Source organism: Falco biarmicus, chromosome 5, assembly GCF_023638135.1.
Source record: "Falco biarmicus isolate bFalBia1 chromosome 5, bFalBia1.pri, whole genome shotgun sequence".
Classification (NCBI taxonomy): domain Eukaryota; kingdom Metazoa; phylum Chordata; class Aves; order Falconiformes; family Falconidae; genus Falco; species Falco biarmicus.
The window spans coordinates 68,342,460-68,369,171 of record NC_079292.1 but is presented as its reverse complement, the minus strand read 5'-3'; the positions used below and the strand labels follow the sequence as shown (position 1 = coordinate 68,369,171).

The 26,712-nt window shown below is 36.5% G+C and overlaps 1 protein-coding gene across 12 annotated transcripts in view; it reads right to left on the bottom strand.

Moving 5' to 3' along the window:
• Positions 1-26,712, bottom strand: part of ERC1 (ELKS/RAB6-interacting/CAST family member 1) — a 302,175-nt gene that overhangs the window by 198,747 nt on the left and 76,716 nt on the right. For 8 of the 12 annotated variants that reach the window (XM_056340446.1, XM_056340448.1, XM_056340451.1 and 5 more), the window contains exons 4-8: positions 20,764-20,838; positions 18,536-18,691; positions 16,719-16,802; positions 13,928-14,095; positions 6,462-6,629 (exon numbers count right to left, since the gene is read on the bottom strand). In XM_056340446.1, coding sequence (XP_056196421.1) covers positions 6,462-6,629; positions 13,928-14,095; positions 16,719-16,802; positions 18,536-18,691; positions 20,764-20,838 — 651 coding nt within the window. The remainder of the gene's footprint in view (positions 1-6,461; positions 6,630-13,927; positions 14,096-16,718; positions 16,803-18,535; positions 18,692-20,763; positions 20,839-26,712) is intronic. The other 4 variants (XM_056340450.1, XM_056340455.1, XM_056340449.1 and 1 more) reach the window with 1 other exon arrangement.

Genomic DNA, 26,712 nt, shown 5'->3' with positions numbered 1-26,712 from the left:
AATCACTCACCTTTAAAACTAAACTAGCAAAGGACTGGAGAGTGATATGAAGAAAGTGAGGTATTCTCCAGCCCTAATAATGTCTTACTAGCCGTACAATCATAGAAGAAAAAAAAAAATAAAGACACACCATACCATCTGAGCTGGGCTGCAATTACCCTAAAAAGGCTCAATGGATTCTCAGAGAATTGGTAAGTCAAAACAGAAGGGTAAGGATCCTATTTTCAAAGTGGTCATGGCTCACTGTAAAATGAAAATAAATTCTATGTTGCATCTTTATTTCTCATATGCAATTTAAACAACTAGTCTCCTTCCTGAATGGCAGAAATGAAAAAATCTCACAGGATAATTATGATGAATTTGAACTCACATAGTGAAACCTCTCCAATCTTCTTTGGCACTTTCATTGCTACCACAAGATTTTATCTAGTGGTATTTTGATAGAGATGAAAGATAAAAGCTTGCCTAATTTTTTCCTATTATTACTCTAACTGAAGATAATACCTCTATCTAAAAATCCCATCCTACCTGGTAAAGTGATTCTGAGAGGATATTCCAGAAAAGAGAACAAACTCTAGTATCTTGGAGACAGAGGGTAACAAACTAGACAAACAGCTTCTGGAAATTTTTAAAAGACATAAATTTCAGCTCTGTTTTTATGTTCGGTGGTTGATCAGCCAGCCTATAACAGAAAGGCTTGAATGAAAGAAAAAGCAGCAGCAGAAGAGGTCTGATAACCCTTCAGGGACATGGAAGGACCAGTCCCCTGTGACCCTCCACTCCAGGACACATCTTTGAGGTCATGTCTGTCAGTTTCAATAAAGAAGCTAGCACAAGCCTGTGGGTATGTTAGATCTTTTTTTGTGGTGTTTGAGATCTCTGAACTGGGTTTGGAACCAGTTCAGTTGCATGCTTTGAGACCTGCAGTAAAAGAAGCAGAAGTATGGCTTTTTCTGAGAGGTATTTACAGAAAGTCTTGTATTTGCACTGCTTGTTAAGCCACAGAGTTCCTGAACAAAAGTAGCTATTTCATCAGCCAGTCCTAGCTGAGCAGAATGTCCAGCGTACCTTCTCTCTACCTCCCTGCAGAAGCTGCCTGATGAGCAGACTAATATAAACCTGGAGAACTGTAATGGTGCTCCTCTCCGTAAATGTCCATGATTCAAGCACAGAAAAAGCAGAGAAGAAACTCGCCCACAGGTATATTACAAAGGCAAAACATTATCCAGCCTTAAATGAGAGGGCATATAGTCACCAACTTTGTAAATACACATGCGGACCATCTGTGTGGGACAGTCGTACTTTGCTGTTTTCTGTACAGTCTGCACAACCAGAGACTCAGGCACACGGGGCAGGTTTGAACAGGCCGTCACCCACAGTGTTAATACGGCAGGATTTTTAAACACTAAGTGTCATCTTAGAGAAACTCAAAGGAATATCTGAAAGTCCATCCTACCTTTTATTAATTCTTAGAAAACCATATAGTCATTCATCTGGTAGGCAAGTTCAAGGTCAAACCAGAGAAAATGAAGCTATAATAAAATGAACTAAATGTTTGAAAACGTAGTTCCTTCTCTGTGCTTCCTCATCTCTTCGGGGTTGGAGTAGAAGAGTGGCCTGAGGAGTTTAATCTACTTCATGGATAAGGGAATGGAAAGAAAATAATCTTTAAAAGTACAAACACTAAACTTTACAAGCTATGAATGCTAATCCAACACTGCTGTTCTAGTAACTATGACCGCTACTGATTTCAAACAACTGAGTTATAAATTGCATCTGCAGTCCCTCTCTCCTGCCACAGAGTAATTCTTATAATTAAGCATAAGATATTTATTTTGATTTCTAACTTTTAGAAAAGCAGAGAGTGTATTTATTTCCTCTGGAGAAGGGCAGGGCTTCTTATCCAAAAGACAGGAAAGATGCATTTGGAGTCTTCCCAAATACTCAGCTAAACAAGTCAGTACAGCCACAAAAAACCAACCAACCAGCAAACAACAAAACAAACCAAAAAACAACAACAAAACAAAACAATGAACACACATACAACTCACACCCCCAAAAAATACCCCCAAGCCCACCCACACACCCACAAAACCCCATGTTCTTCCTTTACTTCATTACAGGTCAATTATCACATACTGCACCGGGAGCTGCCAAAACCCACTGCTATGTTCAGAGACTGAAACTTGCGTTTTGCCTGCAGCTGCATTGCACAATGAAGGGAGTGTTAACCCCCCCTCACCAAGACAAAACATGACCACCACCCCAAGCAAAGGGTGATTGATTCACTGCTTTTTTGTTCTTTCAACTTATCTTTTGTCCCAAATGCTATTTCTCTAAAATGCCTTGATTGCAGAGTATCGATTTTTTTTTTCTATTCCTTTTCATCCTGGTCTACCAGCAGACAGACAGATGTGGCAAAGAGATTAATGAAGCACAATTTAATGTTTTTCAGGTTCACATTTCAAATTTGCCCAGCATGGTCCCTACTTTGTTTTCTGACATTCTCCCTTGCCTGGAGTTCTAAGAACTTAAAATAAGATTTTATGCAAGATTTATTTTCAATGAAATGAGAAAAAAAAATCCTGAAGTTCTATCAAACTAAGTTTTTTATATCGAATTTTCAGACATAAAGTTAAAACTAATTTCTGTAGTCTCCAAATTTCTAGCATTTGCCCTATTTCTGTTGTGTCAAATAAAGGTGCTACCAAGTACCATCACTGTAGGAGCTTAGAACTGGAAAGATTCCAGAATTTAAAATGTGAAGACTGTAGTTTCCTCAGCAACCTGGAAAATTTTGGTGCCTACTGGGCATCAGTAGTGATGCCGATTGTTATGTTAATTTTTCAGATCTTTGTTGCTCATAATCTTTTTCTGTGTCTTTTATTTGATCTCTAATCAGCCAATAAGCTCTCACTGCTTTCTTCATCTGGATTTTAGAACAACAGAACTTTCTAGTTCACCACCTTTAATCAATATAACAATGATATTAACAGTTCATAAAACAAACTGTGCAGTGGCCTGCATCAATGAATCTGAAGAGATCAAATAGTAAAGGCTGCATTTTAAATAATTTCTGTTTCAATGACAGAAATTGCAGAAATTTACTATAGCACGGTTTTGGGCACCACACCAAACAACCTTTTGTAGTGTCATCAGATTAGGTGACTGCACATCTAAAACAGTCACAGAAAATACAATTTAAAAAAAATTATGAGCAGAAGTCCAAATGCCCAGCACAGCCCTGTATCATTTGGCTATGGCTACATTACTAGTAGAGGTGATCACTCCAAATTTCAAAAGAATGCAAACAAATTTTCCTAAACGAGTTAGTTATGCAAGTCAATGATTTTTCAATAAATTATCTTCTTTTCAACATCTTTATATTTCAGCTTTTGTTACAAATATTCTATTTACCTAGAATTAAAAAAAATTTGGTGTTCAAAATTTAGTTCATTAGGAGTAGCCACTTCAAAAATATCCTCAAATTTGAGTATATGCTGAGGGAACAGTACCCAGTAAAAACTGATTGAATAGTATCTATTCATCCAATTCTTAATTTGGTTAAATTCCTTCAACATGCCAACACCTGTACCTCATACCTCCTCATAACTGCAAGCAGCAGTTACATGCTGCTGCTGCTTTCAAATATCCATAAAAAGTATTTCTTAACACTGCACAAGAGGAAAAGCTCTTTTTGTGCTACACTTCTTTCATAGCCTTTCACTGTGCTCAATTAAAATAGCTATCTACCACTTACATCATGTTGATAAACTTACAAGCATTTAAAAAAAACCCACAGCCTACTATCTGTGACTTCTGAAGATACTTTAAAGTGTCCCATCCAGATCTTCAGTTAGAATATATGTATTAAAAACTGATCTGTCTGAACATATCCAGTTTATAATCAGAGGGAGAAATTAAAAAAGACTGTTGTGCATGGAGGCAAATGTTTAATGGATGCACTTTTTTTTTTTAATGACAATAAAATTCTGAACTGTCCTGGAAGGTGTGAAAGGCGGCACTTGGATAAAGCAGAAAACAGGCTGTGCACTTTAATATGAAGGTGCACTCTAGAAATGCAAAAATGAAAAAGCACATCACAGTTTACAAGCTTTAAAAGAAAAACATTTACATGAGAGGAGCTACAGATTTCTGAAGGTCCAGGCAGAGGGCAGAAACAGCTATCTGGCCAGTCAAAAAACAATAGGTGTATATATCAGATAAAAATGAGACTTCATAATTTTCTCTAGTACCTGAAACAGATTTTATTCAAGTTCTCATGACTTTCACAATATACAGTGAAAATCAGACCTGTCCTTACTTAGGTATTTTCTCAACCTCTGCTTTTCTGTGGAAAAATGCTGAAGAGAACACAAAAACGCAAAGCCCAGTCTATAGAAAATCCCAAACCTAGTCTTACATTCCAGGTCTGGAGAACCAATTAAAAAATTAATTAAAGACATCAATCCTAAAACTTTAAAGGACTGAATTTGTGCTCATTTATCCTATGCTATTAAAAAAACTAAAAAGAAATTCCATATTGCACCACAAAACTCAGATAAAAGTATTGTCAGCTGGATTCTCCATAAAAATGTTCCAGGTTTGCTAGTTATAGAAACTGAAAAAATAACCCTTGGATTTAAAAACCTCACAATTTAACTGTTTATGTTAAAGAAAATGGTTCCAACAACTTCAAGGCTGAAACAAATTCATATTTCTGCAATGTGATTCTAGTTAGCAGAAAACAGGTATTTTTCTACAGATAGATTTATTTTTTTTTAAAGAAGCTCAGAGACAGATTTACAAAACAACTCAAACTGCAGTTTATTATGGTAGTGTTATCCTCTGTTGAACTATCTAGCAGAACAAGACCTCAAAACCTTTACATCTAAAAGCCTGGGCCCTTATTTTCCAATCTGAAGAGACCAAGTACTTTTACTTGAAAGCAGCAGGCAAATGAACGTCAAAAAATTGGCTAGCCACAGGAAGAGACAAGATGAAACTGTCTTAATATGGATTACAGTGGTCTCAAGAAAAAACTTATAAAAAAATGAGTAAAAGGAGAACCTTTAGCACTGCCTATAAATGAACCAATGAAAGATGATTCTAAAGAGTTAAGTACAGCAAGTAAGAAAACATGCGAAAAAAGTGTAAGAGTCAATGGAAGCAAAACAACCTCACTGACATTTAACATTTATGCAAATATCAGATTCTCCGCTTCTTGGTTGAACATACAGCTAGGATCTCAATCAATGTCTGGAGTGTGCATGACTGATTTTGAAAACAAAATGCAAGCATAGTGTGAAAGTTAGAAATCTGTAAGTGTTTCTAAAGCGATGAACAGTCAAAAAATGAGACCATAAAGACTGGGAATCAGGGCTCTGTTCTAGAATTATTGGTTACTTACTTATGGCTAAGTTCCATGCCTGAACTTCCCTTCCTGCATGACGTTGGCTGTAACAGAACTGAACATGACCTAAACCCTCATGATTCATAGCTACATACGAGAAGAAAAGGCGTTGGCCAAGTGTCAGAAATCAATCAATATTCCGAGCTATCAAAATCACAGGAATTCCATAGAATTGCTTAAAGGTCTAGGAGAAAAAACCCAAAACCAAAACCACAAACACATTCACAGCCTAATACATAAAATACAAGGTCCAAGAGTAGCTTCTGGAAAGATACAGAGGGGAAAAATATTCTTTAAATTAAAATTTATTGTGATATATGCGTTTCTCTCTTTTTACCACGTATAGCAGTGATTTGGGATATATGTGCAATTTGCAAATGAGCATCCATAATAACATTCATTGCCTAGGATTCAATGGCCTTTGGGAAACCTCTCCAGTTTCTCTGACAGGGTCTATTTTTTCTTATCCGGACCTCCCCCATTTCAGTGATAAGGTTTGCATTTTCTTACGCAGAAAGATACGCAGGATAGTCCGAACCCTGATTATCCTATTCTAGCAGTTCCCAAGAAATATCAAGTATGATAAAACAGCATTTCTAATGAAAATTATACAAAGTTCTTCCTGAACTTTTCTCAGAAAGTTACCCAGGAATCATCCTAATTGCTTCTACTGATAGAACCCCCCTCATTCATTTAGTCACATACAGAAGTCACAGCCACCCAGTGCCCCAAGTTTCAAATCAGCATTGCTTTGTTAAGGTGGTGGGTGTGAAAGGATTGATTTTTCAGATGATGTGCCCTCCTGCAAATATTTCGGTCATTCTTAACAGTGAAATGGAAGCAGAAGTAGCACATGCAGTCATTGCTTTGAATTCTGTTTTTTTCTTCAAAACACCAAAGTGAAATGTATCATTCACCACCTTCCCATTACATGAATGGACTCAATCATTGATCTCCAAAACGTAAATTCTAGTTGAGACTTTTTGACAGGCTTAGAAATCGAGATACATCAAAGATGTGTATCTGACTTAGACCTTAACAATCTTACCTTCTTCTGAAGAACGTTAACTTTGCGTTCCTTCACCTCTAACATGTCCTTGAGGTCATGGATCTCTCCCGCTTGAGTCCCCTTCTCCTCTGCCATCTCCTGAATCTGCTTTGTCTTCTTATTTAGCATAGTCTCCTTCTCTTCCAGACGTAATCGTAACGCATCCACCTAGATTCAGACATGCAGAACAGGGTTTGGTTAGCACCTAAAAGTGAGAAATTTTAGAAAAGTTAAACTACACTTCCACAAGGGAGTGAGTGCTGACAAATTACAAACAGATTCAGAAAAATAACATCGCTTACTTTAAGACTGCAACATATATAAGCTTGTGAAAAAACAGTCATTTCAACTGGTAGGAGACTAAACAGCAAAAATAATCAAATGTTTTATTCTGAAATGGTATGAGACTAATGTTCCTTCTTGGAAAATCTCAATTCATACTTCTGACGTAACTCAGTCTTCTAAGACACAAGTCTGGATTTTTTTTCCTCAAAGAAGAAGCCACCAAACACAATGTGTTGTTGAGAAGTTCTCTCATACGTAGGGTAGGTGACCTCTTTATTTGGGACATTATGAATGTTCAGAGATTGAAACACTGACTCTTTAGTACCAGTCATTTTATATTCTAGGTTTTAATCAGAGTATTAGCTAGGCCTGGAGGTAATGAAAGCAGAGGTCTTCATGGCCACTGCAGATCAAAACATGGACAGTTACCTTAGGATGTCTGAGAATATTTTGGCTTACATATCAACATAATAGTTTAAATACAACACGTATTTTCAGCAGAATGCATTTTTATATTAACGATAAAAATGGAACAAATGACTCAGTACAGGATATTGTGGATGCAATTTGGACACATAAACATACTTGGAGCTCCCATGGCATCAGTAAATTTAGAAACGCACTCTGGGAATTCTACAGTATCCTCAAACTTCGAAACTACATGTTGAGAAGCTTTTGCTTTTCCTTCTGCATTTCTCTTACACAAATGAAACAGAGCTTACAAGACAAAAGAAATGGGAGAAGGAATCAGAGCTATCTGAATATAAATTTGATGAGAAGAATAAGGTCAACACAGAGCACAGACTAATCTCAAAGACCATTGTGGAATACGAAATCCAACACCACCAACCTGCTCAGATACCAAAAGAAACCCACTGACCCCTATCCACTCGGCATTCAGACAGAGCTCAAATCTGCCAGCATGGCTGCTAATCTTATTTGACAGTATCAGATGTGGTTCCTGTTAGCTGAATCCATTACAGGACATCAGTCACACAGAGTAAACAGGGTGATCAATGAATATCTTGGTCCTTCTGCACAGCATAGGCTAGCAGAGACATGAAGTGAAAAGATGATTTGGATGACTCCAGCTAGAGAAAGAATTTAGGTAGTCGCTATGCTTATGGAATTTTGAGCAACATTTAGTTTTAATGTGTTATTCTAATTCCACTTTATTTTGATTTACTAATGGAAAACTTGCCTCTAAGGCTCTACATTTACAGTATGCTACGCCCACAAAACCCTTTGCTGTTTTGTTTGATTCCTTTTACACAGAGCAATAAGCACTTGCCAGTGGGGAAAAGAACTACCCCGCTCTCCCCATCAGCACTGTAGTCCCGCTGCCACCTCTACGTCTGGAGCCTTCTCACTTACACATACGTTATTAAAATCACATTCCTGACCTTTCACCCAGCAAGTGGGGCATGGAGTATATTCTGCAGTGATATTAGAGTACCAGGTACTACCCAAATATGATTTATAGTATTGCTAGCATTTGTAATGAAAAGTTTAGCAGGTGGATCAGGCTTTGTCTTCTTTTTAAAAACACACGGTTTTATAGATTGATTAGGTATGTTCTCTGGATATCTCTAATGTTAAAGCTACGAGTCACTTTTATTAATTCTTGCAGGGAAACTGAAAATCTCCCTCTCAAGAAAATCCATATACGCTCAACAGTTGTGTTGCAAAATACTTGAGACAGTCCAGATGCCTACAGCACAGTATTAAGTGAAAAGAGAACATCTGCAAACAGAAATTTATCCATGGAATGCTTTCCATTTTCTGATTGATTATTCTCTTTGAACTCTATATTAGCTTATGGTTTGGGGTAAATTGCATTCCTGGTTTTATTTGTGCGAGGTCCCTGCCTAGGAAACCACCGAAAACACTTTCAAGAGTATTTTCAAAGACTGGCAGGACACACAATCATCACCTTAGCACTATTCCTGGCAGAACACTGCACTTGTTTATTCATGTCAACTCAGTTTATGTATGGCATCCTCCCACAGTGACAAGAATTGAGGTCTGTGGGAGTCAGGTGATGCCAACTTCAACAAAGTCAGCTTAAGATTTGCTCTGCACATGGAAACGACTAGGCAAACAGCTCCTGAGGTGCTGACGCCCCTTCTGACTTCTGCATCTTGGATGGTGTTATCTTAACCCTGGGTTAACCTAACTGCTTTTCACAGTAATAGACTGCCATGTCTTTAATTATGCATGGCAAGTAAAATCTTACAGTACAGCTCAGGCAATTGCTAGTCTTTCGTATAACAGTGGACTTGGTAAGTTGACCTGCACCTACAATCCAGTTTCTCATGAAGCTTTAGCAAAATAAACATATTTGTTGCCACCTTCAACACAACAGCCTTGCTAGGTACAGGTACAACAGGTACCTCTCTTCAGCTGGGTACCATACGTAAGACTTAAATTTCTTCACTGTACAGTGTATGAAAAACTGTGTTGGGAAACGAAACATTGATCTGTCTTTACAGAATTTTTCCAGGTGCAACAAGTAAAATTCTATGACTCTGTTCCTAACTATGTATAGCCATACACTAAGCACATAAAATTCCAAATTTCTAAGAAAAAACAGTAAATTAGTAGCTCCGGTGACTACCAGAATAAATACAATTAATGACATAATAATTCATTTCAATTTATTCTTAAACCTTTTTTACAATCTTGGATTCTGTAATTAGCCTTAGCTTTCAGAATATTCCCAATTTACAGCTTAGGGAAACCACTGAAATTTTCAAAAGTGAGCTTCAGAACCGACTCAGTAGTATGAGTCAATAGAACTCAGGTTGCACATGTGGTTTTCTCTTTTTTACCATCACCTCCACTGTACAGTAGCAATCAGAGTGTTATGACACTGGTGATTCCTACTCAGGTTTAGGAAGATGTTAGTGATGCCTAGAAAAAACAGTCTTCTACTCTTTTCCTGGGACTAAGTAATTCTTCCCATGTACCTGCCACCTGTTCAAACCATGGCTGAACCGCTGGTTTAGATCAGTGAACCAAGCCATACTCCATTCAGTTATATCAGAAGGTACAATTTCTCCTATGTTATAACCAAGCCCAAATTTCTCTGTAATGGCAAAATTCAAAATTTTTGTTCTCTGTTGGTATGACTACATTAATGGCAGCAAAAGGAACAGACAGAATATCAGTCTTGAAATACGTGTTTAGAGCTTTCTATGGTTTCTAAAAAAGAGCCATCTACTTTTTAAAGTATAAGTTGAAGTAATTCTGAAGCACTCCAAATTCAAAGATAATTGAGAAATGCACAGAGGAATATGTAATTTTTAATACATGCTTTTACATATTTTTTAATACATGCTTTTAACCTACTGTAGATATTGCTGTGTTAAGTCTCCAAGCACCTGAAATAAGTACATTTTTAAAAGGATCAGTTTTTGTGACGTTCTATTACTATCTTGAAATCGTATAAACACAAAAAAAGAGTTAGACTGGCTAGTCTGTAATTAAGACTTAAAAGCTATGTCTAGTAACTGATTTTGAATGCAGTGGTAGTTCACAAGACTTAATTCTCTATTTTTGACATTGACTTTTCTTATTAATTATGTTTGAGTTGACTCTTCACCTTCTTGTACAAATTGCATCAACATCCAATAGAGTCTGTAGAAGAGGGCGAATTCTTTCTGAACATACAGCTCCCACTTAACTGGACATCTTGGATTACAGGATTATGCCGCGGAGCAGAGGCACAGACATCTGGCTTTGTGCAGAGCCTGTCTGGTTCTTGCTAGGGTTATAAACTCCATGCAGGACAGATGTGATGCTTCCAGGGCCTGGTCAGGTCACGAATCAGTTCACCTTTAGCACGAGATATTAAATATCTAAACACGGTGAACTCTGTTCTGTGAGCTGAGCTTAACGTTTGCAGGTGTCTCACCTGCAATAGGTCTTCACGCAGCTGGTGCTAACAAGTCTTGTTAGAGACACCCAGCTTCCCTTTGCACATTCCTCACTAAAGGTGATCTGCTCACTGTCTCTGATTTAGAAGAGTCTACTATAGGTTCAAAATGCCAGTACAAGCCCCATAAAGACAGGCCCTTAGAGAATTTTATGTTCTACTGAGACATTCAGAGCAAACAAAATACTTCCAGAGGACTGGATTAATTTTTCTACTGACTGTTAATCTGAATTTACCATATGGAACAGACCAATTACAGAATCATGTCAGCTTGGGCAGTATACAAAAATAAAGGGGAATGTTCTCACCAATTTAACCTCCCACCAAGGCCACATACCTTCTGGCACTGACCTAAGCCAAAGGGCTCATTGGGCAAAACACAAACTTTATATGGATGAAGTCTTATTTCCAAAATAAATACTGATTTTTTTGTTTGTTTACAAAGAGATCGTACATTTTTAGATCTATTTTTAAAAGTTCCTCCACAAATTGAAAAGTTAACCACAATATCCTCTCCACCCAATAGCCCTCAAGATAAACACCCCACAAACAGCTCACTGTTCTTTGTAGTTCTAGTGTGGCAGGTGGCAAATCCATTTTTGAGCTATTATACCAACACCTTTTCCCCACCTACCTGCAGTTTTCTTTAACAGAAGACTAAAAGGCAGAGGCCTATGAAGTTATTCTCTTTTCTCTCAAAATGTTTATTTAAATATGACTAAAATATCAATTCCCTATGAAGATGTCTGCCAATATCTGACAGAAAATGCACCTCTCTTCCTCCTCACAACTCTCTCTAGGTGTCTCAAGAGAAGCTAGTTATGTTTTAACATTGACCAGTGCTGTCAACAAATGAGGCTGAGCAGCATCTCACATTCCTACCCTATTCCTAGTGAAAATTCTTGTATAGAAAGATACCTTTTCCTAAAAATACCCAAATACATTGCAGGATGCAATGACAAACATTTCCATGCTGTGTTTTATCAACATGTTTCCATCTTGTACTTGAGAGGATCACTTGTGACAACAGAAGAAAGGTGACTGTGTACGATGATTTCATTGTTGAGCTTTCTGTCAAGAACATCAGCAAGGATGAAAAAGATGTTGTTTCAAAAAGTATAGATATATTCTTGGAATTACATAAAAATTATCAGGAACATCAACAGATCATTGAAAATACTTACTCTGACACAATGGAATAGCCTGATAATCAACAACACTTTGTGTGTGTTAAATTCATACCAGACTTCTACTTCTTACTGTGGAGAACATGCTAGACTGTATTGAATCCATCAAATCTATCATAAAATCATCATTCTAAAACAGTATTTTAATATTTTAGCTCCACAGCAATGCCTTACTGAAAGACAGACAGAAAATCATCTTTCATAGTTACTGTAGTTGTTAATTTTCACTTAGAATATGTGGAAGCAAACTAAGCGAATGACCTAAAAGCATTAAGCAGAAAAAAACCTCTCTTCCCCAGCCATTCAGCCACTTTTTTTTTTTAGTAAAATAGTTTGCATGTTTCAGAGGAAGAATCCAATTTGGTTTTGTATTGTGGTGCTACATAAGAATCTCATTTGGAAGAACCCACTGAAGAACAAATATTCTCAATAATTATTTAGTATTATTACAAGTTAGAGAGTAGAATAATTTTCTGTATTAAAAAACTACTTTGACCTTCATCTAAAATAAAATCAAAATGTTCTGAATAACTATCAAGAGTATCTATCAGTGGTATATAACCTAGTCTTTTTTGTTTTCAAATATTTTATTTAAATTCCATACATCTTATTTGAATAAATATGTTCACCTACCATAACAGCTGAAATTATAACCATCTACTGAAGTCTTTTAACTTGTGAATGAACTAAATTATTTCAAGAACTTCATCTCTCATGGGCAGACAAGTACCACTTTTTATTATTTAAAAGTCAGAAGAGAAATGTGTTTCTAGCTTTGTAGGTTTGTCACAATACTGCACAGTAATTTAATATATCTATATTCTTTTCAATCATCATAATGGATCAAAACCTGCAATTTACATTATAATATGCTTATTTACCCAATACCTACTTCAAATTATATTTTAAAATGCAAATATTTTTTAAAGTAAACATGTACAAATTATGGTACATTCTTGACTAGTGAAAAAGAATGAGCAGAATTAACAAGAGGTTTGTGATTGTAAACTAGCACACTTTCACAGCTATACAGACTAATGCAATTTCAACTTCTACATAAATCTGAGAATAATCAGAAAAGCCATCTTAGAACATCAAAAGATATTTACTACGTAACTTGATTTCTGCATGTGGACAAGGCCATGTGCACGTATAGATTCACTGAACATGGCTAAAGGAAAGCTACATGAGGGTAAAAAGTCCAAATAAATTCTCTTACACTCTTGTAATACAGAATCTTCCTACCAGTATTATCTACAAATTTTCTGCATGCCTATTTCAAGGCTCCTTTGGCTTTTTCCTGTTTTAGCTGTAACAACACAAATATTTTTTGAGGCATGATCGCCATCTTTTGGACTTCTACTAACACTACAGTTTTCCAAGCCAGGGGATTGAAATGATGTCTTCACGCATTTCATGCTTATTCTTCAAGAAAGCCCAGAAGCAATAAATTTATGCTATACTTATTATCCATTTGATGTTCAGATACACAGTTGTGTCTTACATAATATGGGAATTTATTAAGTATTTGTTATCAAAACACAGTTTTGAAAATATTCTTCCTTTATCTTGGAATATGCATCATAAAACATGAAAGCCCATATTTCGGATGTAAACACAGGCTTACATGCAAGAGTTCCCATACATGCTGACAGTAGCAGTGAAGCCTCAGCGAGCTGTACACTACTGGAACGTTCCTCCTTTCTCTGCTCTCTTTTAGCTACAAGGTCTTTGAAAATAAATCCCCCCAGCTCAGGCACTGCAACTTCCAATTGAGTTGTGCCTAGGAAAACTAGTATTAGTGACCACATGTTAGTGGAGCATGTTGTACAAGTGTGTCTTCATCCACAGGAATATGTGTGCACTTATACACACGTACTTGTCTTTACGATCAATCACGGGCCCTAGAGAATCAAACATAAACAAAGATACAACATGCTCAGAACAAGCAGTATGGCATGGCTATGGGACTGTATAACCTAAGCAAGAAGAAATTAAACAACACTTTTTATCTTTTTCTCTATGAAAGTCAGTCAGTACAGAATTGCCCATTTCACCTCTGTCTGCAGGATGGCAGCTCTTTGTTCTTTAGCTGTAAGAGACTCTTTGAGAACTTCAATATGCTGCTTGCTGTCAGAGAACTGATTTGTGAGGGTCTCCAGCTTTGTCTGCAAGGCCAGCAGCTCAGTGTCTTTGCGTGACAGCTCCTGTTTCACCTGACCAATCTGAAAAAGAAAGAAAAGATAGGCAAAGGAAAAAATAATTTATACCTTCCTTACAAAAATAACTATAAATTCACATAACTAACAACAAAAAGTACGGTACTCTAAACTTATCCCATGGAATTGTGAAGTATTCAGTTATCTTGAATGGAAGGCCAGCAAAAATTTGTGTCATGAGCAAAAGATAAAGGAAAAAGAGGGGGGAGCAATAGCATCAATTTTTGAAGAGAAGTTCTTTTTAACAGTCAGTCTGTTCTTAATGATCTTTCAAAGGGCTGAACAAACCCAGTTCCTTAGCAGGGATAAATTAATGAAGATGAAGCAGAACTGTAATGAGAAAGTACCCTTACCCTGTAATACCAGAAAAGATGAGATACCTATGTGTCTCTCTCAGAAGCATGATGTTTGCTTTGAAATGTCAAACCAGCGCGTTTCTGTTCATCTCTCCGTCTAAGAATCCAGACTCTTGCTTACAGAGTATGTAGAGACACCTTTACTTTTCCCACTATTTACAAAACCACTATTTCAATCTTGTAAGAAATACCTTTTCATTTATAGAAGCTTCTTAAAGCAGATGCAAACACACATCAAAATGACATGAAAAGTCTTCGTGGACTGCACTTTGTTGAGAGCAATTTCTTAGGTTTAATGTAGTGAATTAAATCAGTATGGAAATGCCAATTTACTTTAACAAATGTAGGCTGGATTATAATTTAAAAAGACAAACAATAAGAAATGTTAAAAGGGAAGCATTGAAATGGGATGAAATCTCATTCTAAGTGCAGTCATCACCCAGGACAATTTTGATGCAAATCCGAAGGAAAAAAAAAGTATTGTAATTAAAGAGGACAGGGAAGTCCAAATGTAGACTTCTGTCTGAGTTTATAACAACCTTCTGGTTTGCCTCCAATACATGTCACAGAATAAAATGGTAATATTTTACTTTTACATATTATATAGCAAAGGTGGGCATCCCTCTAAACACTAAACAGTTTTCCCATTTTTAACTTGAACAATTTTGTCTCTGACACTTAAAAATAAAATATCTGTCAAAAGTATGTTGTCCGATGCTTCAAAACATCATAAACTACAAAAAATATCCAGGTCATACTCCATTTTTGGGAATGTGTCTTAATGTGAGATAAGCTGTGATTTATAATTTTTTAATTTTTTATTTTTTAAATCGAAAAAATGCACATACTAGTAGAAATAACTGAGAGGAAAAGCTTGGGTAAACGTGGTTTTATCTTGACAACATTGTTTCAATAATGGGCAATTAAAGAAAGGAAACTCTTTACCGAGGAGTATTAAAATAGCATCAAAAGATGTCAGCAAGCACTCCTGTGTTCCAGTGTGAAACAGCACACATGAGGAGATAAGGAAGAAGGGGAGCAGAAGGAGGACATGTATCTCAAAAAACCTCACACAAACTGATTTTTAAAATTGAATAATAGGAAGGAGTGTAAAAAGAATTTAATTTATAGAATTATTCAATACTTTATTGCTCACTTAATTCAAACATACTAGGTTGTGTTTTTTTCGTATTTTTACTAAAAGCAACTATGTCCACAGAATGATTTCATCACCTATTTAAATTGGATACAAAACAATTGATGTTAGCAGCACTATTACTGCTGTCAGCTACTGGTCAATACAACCAGTTGCACAATACTGCTAGGCACAGCAGAATTGCTGGGGAGAGATGAACTATTTACTGCTAGTACTGTTTTTCTGAGGTACCTAAACTAAAAAGCCGCCTTAAAAATTCCAGACAACAAAAACTTTTTCAACTAGTAGGCAGCCTGTATTATAGCAAAGCTTTCTGAAACCAGTTTGGTCTCTCTCTGAACAGATAAATTCTCTTTGGGGTCATGTCAGAAGTGATGTTTACCCTAAATACTTGTGTTTTGGTGAAATGCTCTCATCTAAACATCTAAAATGCATTTAATTACATTAAAATTCCCAAGTGGCACACTAAGATCCTTCTCTCTAGAAGTCCCCATTTCAGAGATTTAAACCCACCCTGCTAATGTGCTAAAGCTCTTTCAGGAAGAATGCAGCACATACCATTCCAAGTTGCAAGAGAAGACAAGACAGCATTAAGTGCTCACATCTCTTTTCTCGGTGAGACACTATGATCACTCAGCAAACGTACTAATTTCATGGCAAAGGAATTCATGCTGCTAAAATTAAACAATCAGTTTTAAAAAGCATTCAGCATCCAGCTTTTGTTATTTTTTGTGAAACAATATAAGGAGGGTTCAGCACATGTTTTCAAATTATTTTTCTTCTGCTAGGGAAAGCAAATCTCTTTGAAAGTCTGGCCCCAAAATGGGTGCTGAACACTTTTGAAAATCTGCTTCAATAGAGAAGAGTAAGTTACTGTTAAAACAGCTCATACCATTAAAAAAACAGTAAAAAAAGAAATAAAGATTTTCCGTTCAAGAGGGATGTTATGGACACCAAAACCGTGTGAAGGGAAAGGCAGCTACAAGGCTGAGCAGACTGTTAGTACTACTGTTAAGTCATAAAGAAGGCAAGAAAAAAATCTACCCCGAAAGTCAGAGAGCTAGCAAGCCCCAGTGAATGGCCACTGCACACAAAAGATAAATCTTACTGCAGAGACCTCGGCCTGGAGACCAGCCACTCTTTTTTTCAGGTCCTCCCCTTGAGCCTCTTTGGCACTCAGCTCTTCCTTCAGTTGCTCTACCTGTCACGACATTGTTATGTTTTTAAATATTTATTATTTGTCAGCTTCTAGTTAGTCTGTCTCAATCCAAGTAACTAAAAGTGACAAAGAACTCAACAGAAGGATCAACACTGGTCACTCATTTCCTCTTCCATTCTTCGTTAAGTCTTCTCAAAAGTTTCATGTCTCTGTAATTTCACATAGGCTGCCAGACAAGAATTTGATTATGAAACAAAAATGTATACTTATGGTTATGTTTATGTATGTCAAATATGGGGCACTTCACCCAGTGGTTTTGAAACTGCAATTTATGAGGAAATTAGGACAGGAAAAGGGACATTTTCCAGTTCAAGAGAAATAAAGTTAATTGTCAAGATACAGCCACAGATGAATATACAATACAATACTGAAAAAATACTTGTTGTGCAATTACAAAACAAGGTAGGACAGCAAGATATGAAGACTGTAGATGGCTACAAGTTGTGAGTGAATTGTTATCAAAAAGGACCAAATTTTCTGCAGGAAAATAAACAAGCAGACATAGTAGATGGAAAAGATCCAGAAACTGAGTAGCTAAACAGATCTATAGGCCCACAGAGGGAGAGGAGAAGGGGAAATTGAAGAGCTGCTAACAAGGGAAGAAGGAAAGAAGGCAGAAAGAAGAAAGGATGGAAGGAAGAGGTGCTAAAATCGTCTCTCTGTTTCTAATTTGAAGAGGGTATCCTTCCATTCCTAGAAGCAACTCGTGGGATAAAGGGCAGAAGTATAAAAGGACAGGTGTGGTTATCTCGAGGCAAATCAGTGAGCTCGTGTGAGGAAAGTGGAAGTAACATATACTTATTACACATCTCTACTTAAGAGCAAGTAACACATCTCCAAGAAACTTTCTCCAGCATTCTTTCTTCGACAAATAATTTAAATCAGGACAAATACAGTAGGTTACAATTGCTCAGGACCTAGTAGAGTAATTTTCAACCTCTGTTACAGGAATTTGTACACTGCTTGCAGAGAGTACAAAAAAGCTAAGAAAAGCAGGACTGCTCACAATATACTTAAATGTGCTGTACAAGGTGGCCTGATTTTTCATTACAAAATATTAGGGCCCACTAAAAGACTGAGAAACACTTCTTTGGGAGAGACAAAGAATGAATTGACTTTTGGCTGTAGCCAATTCTGTAGTTGGTGTCCATCTTTATACCTGAGGATCAACATGTCTCACTGCTGTATTTGCCCTGTGTTCCCAACAAATCTACTCTCGTTCTGATGCCACTACTGGAAGCAGAGTATAATTCAAAGCCACTATAGTGACAGTTCATGCTCTTTTCAGCCATTACATAATAAAAGGACCTACTAGTTATAGTACAATGGTTGCAAAAAGAAACACTCCTTTTTCAATAGACTACATTTGAAAAGACTCTAGACCAAATAAAACCTAAATTTATAATAGATTAGCAATGGTCTAAAGACAAACACAAAACCCTTTTGAAATAAAAGAAAGTCAGATGTGACAGTAAAATCTAAATTTGGGCCGTTGAACTTACTGAACCATTATTATAGTATTTTTAAATTTCAATTCAAAATCCTCTTAAATATTTTAAAGTTATTTTAGTGGTTTCATGTCAGAATACAAATAAATTGTTTCCCAGCACGTGAATGGGAACCCAGACTGTAACTCCTAACTGAATTATGAAAATTTCTCTCATCTGTTCTCTAAGCTCAGTTTATCTTATCACTGTTATTTGATTTCTCAATACCTTATTTTTCATGAATTTGGAGTGACTACGATACACCTCCATTTGCTTCATTTCTTCTTCACGTTCCTCTGTGCTCAGAGCTCCATTTGACTTCAACATCTGAATCTCCTCTTCCAAATCCCGGAGGCCACGCTCCATGGAAGAAATTTTTGAATCCTGAAAATTATTAGAAGAGACAGATAAAGATACGCAGTTAGATGATTTTTTAACATACCATTGGAGCAAAAAAAAAAAAAGGAAATAATTTCTTGGACGTGTCCCTCTCCTTGAAATTTACTCCTGAAGTTCCTACAGAAATCAGCCTACACCTCTTTACATAGCATCTGGCTGAGTGCCCAAGTACTCATTTTTCATTTTTTTTATCCCTTTCAAGGAAAGCAAGAGTTTAGTACTGAAAGAAAACATGGCTAGGGGCGAGGGACACTGTGTATGGTGAAGAAATAAAGGAATATGAAAAAAGGTTGCCTTGTAATGCAAAGCCAGCACGAACCAGAGAAATTTAATTCTAACCAAATGGAAGCAGCAAAATTTGACTGCAAGAATGGCAAAAACATGAGTTTGTGCTACTACTAAATTGAGTGGGGTCAGAAATAGAGGACATAAAAAACACCACAAGCAAGGAAAAGATGCAACAATCTAGTTTTGAGTGGACAATCTAGTTTTGAGTGGATAAAGCAGTTGGGGATCCCTAAAGTCTTCTGGCTCACATATACAACATAAAAAACATTTCATGGTTAAAAAATACACAGCTCAAAAAATAAAAATGTCCATCTACTATTATCCTCATAGTTTTACAGGTTTTCAATCTGCTTGATTTACTGTTTCTTTAGAAGTCTTATGTGTTAGAAACAGCAAGAACAGATTCATACAGCACACAGAGCTTCATGCATCCAAATAAACACAGGTATTATTTATGAATTGTAACCTCTTAAAACAGTCTATTTTTTTATTTAATCTCTCAAAAATATTTCGTCTTTCCTGAAATACAGGTAGGATTCGAAACTATCCACTCTTTCATAGAGCAATTCTTCATAACTGTTTTTGGTCTGATAATCAACGCACAACTGAAAAAAAGCATGAAACATTTTCACATACAGGTTTTCATTCATAAGAAGATTTTTTTCTGAAGGCCCATTATGAAGATCTAGTTGGCTCTCCTGCTTAGTTTTTGATGCTTAAGTTAAAATCAGTAAAGTGGATTTTTGCCACGAAAACTTAAGAGAAGTAGTAAGGTGAAGTGGTATGTTGTAATTTACAACAGTATTCAGTTTCAGTGCTTACATCATTTCCCAGAAATACCGGTGTTTCTCTTTTGATAGTAAAGACAGCTTATTGTTACCAGATGGTCAATTAGTTTTCATTACTATGGACCACAAAGATGACTAATAAAAGCAAGACGGTAAATTAAAGGCTCCAGAGTAGAAAGATGGAGAATTTCTATGGAAAATATTGAGAAGGAATGGAAAGAGTTGGAATAGGAAAAAAGGAAAATAAAAGAGAAAGGCACAGACAAAGAAGTAGGGAGAAAGATATGAAAATGGAAGAGTATAGTTTGCAAAGACAATTTCCGGTTTTTTTAATTGTATTTGTCCAAACCCTATCTGATATACTTTATGGACCATACAATATGAAATATGATTGCATAAAGCTGTGTAAACCACACACTCCACTTTGTGGCTCCTGAGTTCTTGGCAAATTGCCATAGTTCCATTATATTACTTGAGTTAATGGTTTAAGAATTCAATCACAAATTCATCTAAAAAAGTTAGGTTTATGATGGCATACAGACATCTTTCTAGCTATATGACCTATTATTTAAGTGGGTTTTGAGTTTGCAAATTGTAATTTTGTTGACACACAGAATGCAAAACAGTATTTCAAATGCTGATACTGTAAAAAGAAAATAACCCACATCATCATAAAAACCTACTAATCCATCATTTCCATCCTTGTAATACAACAGACTCTAGGTTAACCAAAAGAAATCCGTATATACTGCTGCAGGTAGACAGAAGGCAGGTTTCTATTGTGTCATGAGGCAGCTCTGTCTCTTCACTGATCAATAATAACAAATAAAGCAAAATAGATAATAGAATAGTATAAAATAAATATACTTATTTTAAATTAGAAGACTGAACAGAAGCGTATGGCATTTGGTAGTCACCTTTCATATGAAAACCCATTTTCCAGAGAACAAACTCTACTGCTGCCTATATGCAATCATTTACCTTCATCTCAATAACAGTTTGCAGAGCCTTTGTCTTGGCTGTGTCAGGAGCATTTTCAAATCGACGATGGATCTCCTGTAGCAGCAGCAAAGAAAGCAAGAGTTAGCATAATGTCATTTTGTCCCATCTATCAAATAAACAAAGTTACTAGAAGCTTCCCTTTCCAACACAGCATAATTCAGTGCTGCCTTCTGATGTTACCAGTTTATACACTTTGTTTTATCATTTATCATATGAAAGAAAGGACAGGGAAAAGTTCATTTAACAGAATCACAGCCTCAGTTAAAAAGGCACATAAGAAACTGCATCTTGCACTACCTACTTACTCAAAACAAACCACTGAAATGACAGCTGAGTACACCAAAAAACCCTATCATCTGGCTGCTAAACTAATCTAAACCATTACTAGTTTCTCATGGAAGACATACAAATAATTTATTTGACTAGATGCTTACTGGAAACAATAATGATGTGGTTTATGTTTCAACAAGCTATAGGGTGCAGCTGTACCGATCACACTTCTTTTCCAACTTTTTTTACACCCCAGAGTAGCAATGTTTAACTATGCGTGATGAAAATCGTTCTCCACTGGGCCTCAAATAAAGCTGAAAGCACGTGACTGGATAGTACATTGCTCTAGAAGCTCACAGTATGCAGACAGGAGGACAAAAGTCTGTGTGATATTTCTGTTGATGTGCATTCATGGAACTAGCATTCTTCAGACTGCTCACTAAGGAATAAAATGTTAGAATGCTGAAACAACTTGTTCTACCATATAACGTAGTTACGGGTTTCAAACCAACAAGTAGGAATACAGGAGAAACAATATAGTATCTACTCTGCTTTTTCATTATTTGTCTTACAATAATATTGTCCTTACACCACACACTAATGTTAAATGTAGGAATGTGAATACTGTTAGAATGTTAATATTATATGACATAAAAATACTTTGGCGCCCATAGAGTACGAACTGTGCTACCAGCTGACCTAACAACAAATAGCATATGTGCACACACAGTGTAGCCATGGCTCCCCTGAAACACCTAAAAGACAAATCAAAAAATCTATCCACAAACTCATACTTTCAACAGACATGGTGAAGACATAACATTTTGTATGGTAGCCATACATGCAACTTGCTCCATATGATTATTTGAATGAGAATGGTAGAGTTGTATAGTGCTTTTCAAAATACTGGAAACACTACTTATCTTGTAAGACTGTTAAGTGCTCTTACATAGCTGTGAAGTGAGCAAGATAGAAATGCGTAGTGATATGACAAGGGCCACAAGAAGAATTCTGCATATATTTGGCACAAGGCCATTTGCTTAAGTTGATGCCTATGAATGGTAGTAACCAGAAAACCCAGTAGAAGGTTCGTCTGTCTTTAAATACTACAGTTGTGTATTTCCCGAGAAGCTTTTTTTACATGTATGTTTGCAGAGTAGGGTGGTATTTTCTGGAGGAGAAAACAAAAAACCTCACCCGCCAACACTGAAAAAAAAACCAAACACAAAACCCAGAAAACCCCTTTAAATATATTTGCTTCTGTCATAGACAACAGGTAACTTTAGAGCTTCTGGTCATTTCTGGTCATGTATCACTGACACCACATAGACCAGAGTGGAACAATACCATTATTATTCTTCTACTTACCTGTACCTATATTCACATAATGGATTTACTCAAATCTAAGCAGCCTGACCAGACATTTATTTTGGCCCTAAGATGTCGTCTATCTGCCTGTAATGTACATGCCCAAAGAAAGGGCAGCATGCATACTTCTCTGCTATTTTTGTCAACAGACATCTGAATCACACCATAATCAGTAATTTCTCATCCCCAGCCTTCCACACTGTTGGTCTCCAGCACTCTTCCACTTTTCCAGCTGCCTGCAGGGTTAGGAGCATGCTTCTTTTTTCTCTACAGGTATGGCTTCTACCTATTCAAGAGGTTTTATCAGTGAGGCAGCCACTTTACCTTGAATATGCTGGTATTAAATCTAAGGAGGGGAACATACTACACTAAGATGCTCTTTCCAGGGTGTTGTTGATAGGGCCCTCTAAAGACTGCAGGCATTATCTCTATGATCATCTCCTTAGAAGGGCCGTAAGCTTTTTCAAAGCAGTCAGCCCAACCAACTGAACCTGTATCTACTACCATTTCCTATGCCCACCCTCAGAAGAAGAAAAAAGAAGCTGTCAGCACACAGGACATCATCAGCACAAACTGGACCAACACCCTCATGTCACTTTTATTACCTACTCCATCCTCGGCATTTTTCTTGAGCCACATCAATTAAACTATTTTTCCAGTCTGTCTCCACTGCTTACTATTCCAGTTGCCACCTCTTCAGAGGTAGTATTTCAGAGATTCATTTGGTTATGCTGCCATACAAAATGTTAGAAAAGAAGCTCAGCATGAGGTTGAATTTGCTTTAAAAATGTCATTTCAACTAAGCATAGGACAGACTGCCATATAAGAAACTCAGAACTTATCTTACTACCCCCAATCAAGGATCAGAGACAAAAATCATAGTGCTTCATAGTCTTAATAAGAATAAGCTGTGACGAGCTTCTAACACTCAAGAACAGCATAAGCATTTAGAAATATGAAGGGAAGCAGATCCAACACCTCCACCTGTTTCTCAGTGCTCTTACCAGTACCTGTCATGGAAAACATGACTCTTTTTCAGTATCCTTGGTCTTCCTCCACAGGGAATGATCTCAGCTGCCCTCTTTAAGGTAGCTGTGGTATATTTTTCCCCTGTTTCCATCTCAGCCAGTTCTAATGTGCTGATTCAAGAACTGCACCTTAATTCCAAGATATTGTGGCTGTCAGTCCTTCTCATGAGCTCTGGACAGCAATGAGTTTCTGTCTTGCCACTGGCACAATGTTGTTACAGGCACCTTTTCAATATCTTAGTATGTATGACATTCTAGCTAGACTGGAGCCTTCAGAAATTTCCCAAGGAGGCTTTTGTACAACTCCAGCGGTAGGAGTGGCTTCCTTCTGAAAAATCTCCATATCTGAAGTTTGCAGAGTGGACTCTGGGAACTCCATTCATAGATTCACCGAGCAGCATATTGGTGGAGAGGCATCCAGGTACTTCACTGTTCTGGAACAGCAAGCCTGTATCTATTTGGCTGAAGTGAACCGCACTCCTTGTAGAAATACGCAAACATCTGAATAAGAAAGAAACATAACTTCTGACTATCCCTCTGGAGAGGCTCATACGCGCACCACATCCTCCAGTCCCTTCTCATTATTCTCATGTCTTTCCTGCAATTCCCAGGCTGAGAGGAACAGAGATGTTAAGGCACATACCATCCTTTTCGTAAATTCACACGGCACATTATGTGAGGTGGTATTTGAGAACGTTTATTGTACCACACATCATATACTGCTGTAATACCAAATTATTCTGTAATCTCTGCTTGGCTACAACAGCACCTACCAAGAATATACATATAAACAACAGAACTCCAATAATGTCATTTAACTCCTCTAAGAGCAAGCTAGGAAAAACAGTCCATAGTTAAAAGAAAGATGCCCCAATCACATGTTGGTGGCACGTTCAAACTCACATCCACTTATAAAAAGCTTATATGGTATAGGAAGAAAAGAGAGTTTGAATCCCCCAAAATTTCAGGATTAAAATAAAAAGTTGCTTCTCAAAACTTCAAAAGTCAGGGAAAAAAGGAATAATTCTGAAGATTAAATTTTGAGCTTAAAAAGGTAAAGAAAGATCCAAGAGTGAAAAGTATCCTATTCTGAATTGCGCGAGCTTTCACTAAATACAGAAAGTTGTATCTCCAGCTGTTCCTATCACATCAATTATACAACCATCCAAGGACTATTATTGTAGAATAAAATGAAACAGAGCTTAATAATAGAAAAGAAATTAAAACAAAATCTTGTAAAATTCTAGAAACCGAGAAAACAAAAGATAAAAGGTAAAAAAATAATAGGCCGAAAGCCTATTTTAAACGATTTATTATTTTTATTTTAGTAGTGCAATTACATACTAGATAATTTCCACTTGTGCAGAGACGTGGTCTCTGACCTGAGAACATAAAAGCAACTACTACTATAGAAATGGAATATATGGAATACACAGTAAGAGAACAGCATGTCACTAAAAGAGATGCTGACACACCAGTGTCTGCTATTTACATTGCACAGCGTTTCCACATATGGAAAATTCTTCTAAGCTTTTCTCTTTAGAAATGCCTGTACCTCCACAGTCTGAATTGATGCTTTGCACTTCAGCAAAGGAAATGTCCTACTGCTACCATCTTAAGTAATTTCCCTGTGATTCGGATGACATAACCTGCTGAAAACCACCTCCCACCTCTTGACTGCATAGTAAGGACTTAATTTTGGCAACATGCCTACTATTCTGAAAAGCCTAAAAGCAGGGCTACAGGCAGACTGAACCTCCCTAGAACACAGATTTAAGTGTGGCTGCTGAAGGAAGACACTGAGTAGATATCCTTCTTAATTGTGAAATACAGGTTACATACTTACCTTTCAGTGGCAGAATGGAGAAATGCTAATATATCATATCTCTGATGCATTCAGATTCTATTATGGACACACCCCACACAGATGAATGAAAATTAATATTTTTATCTTCAGAACAGGACTTTGCACAATAATTAAAAGCATAGGACCACACACACATATCAGGATCAGAAAGATACAAAACTTAATCCTTCAATCCTTGCAAGTTATCCATTCTGATAAAGTAATAAAGCATTACTCCATTGTTCTGCTTTCACACATAAAGAACTTAAAACATGTAACTGATACTGTTCCTTAATGGATTAGTAAACTTCAACTTCTGCTTAACTTTGAATGCAACTTAATATAACAAGGGGTGGCTCTTATATATATGCTTTATATTTTTAGGGTTTTTATACATTCAATGAATCCTTTATTTTAAAAAAGACAACAGAAAGGTTAAAAAAAAGCTAGTAGCTCTCAAATTATGTGCATCATGCATGCTTTTCATTGATAATTATTATTACTATTAAAAATATGCAACATATTTCTTTTTCAGTTTAACCAGTGGGAATGTCTAGCTACAAGGTATCTTGACAACATTCCCAAGAATATTGAAGAATGCTCAATTATACAATTTCTGTTCCAAGTTTCATGTTTAGTACCCCATTACTACAAGCTACTAGAGTTTTTACAATTACTTGACATAAACAAGAAAATCTTTAGGTGGAGGGTCACTTTATTACCTGCTTGGTGCTAGAGCTACCAGTACAGGTATACCATGTCCACTTTGTGTGTCTACAACTTAGAAATGATATCGATATATTGACCAGAGTTCAAATAATGACTGCAGGAGCATAATTTGTCTTCAGGGGGAAAAAAATCAAAACAGAAGTTATAGTGCAAATTGATCACAACTTTAAAGTACCTTCACTGGCAACACAAATTCAGTACATATTGTTCTGTCTTAAAACCACTGGGATTCAATAACTAGAAACTGATGGCTAGAAATAGTCAGAAGTTTTAAACAGTGTGGCCATTTAACCAAAGTTGGGGTTGGTACTTCATCACTACCAATTTTTAGTTAATAATAGCTATCTTCCTTTAAAAAAAAATAAGAAAATCCACTTCAAAAAAGATATAAAATCAAGGTGTGCATCATAATACATCTACCAAATAGGTCTGCAAAGTACTACAGTACCCCTATGAGAAACAATACTGTAATTTTTCTGGTCAGCATAATGACATAGAACTGCTGATCAAATGTACTGAGAACATCGGATATGTAAATAGCTGTGATAAAGTGATTTTAATGCACCATAAGGAATGACAGATTCTGCGGGGTTTTTTCTTGACAAGAAATGCCAAAATAATTGAAAATTCGAGAACATAGTTTAGAATTGAAGGAGTCCTCAACACTGAGCAATATTGGCACTATTT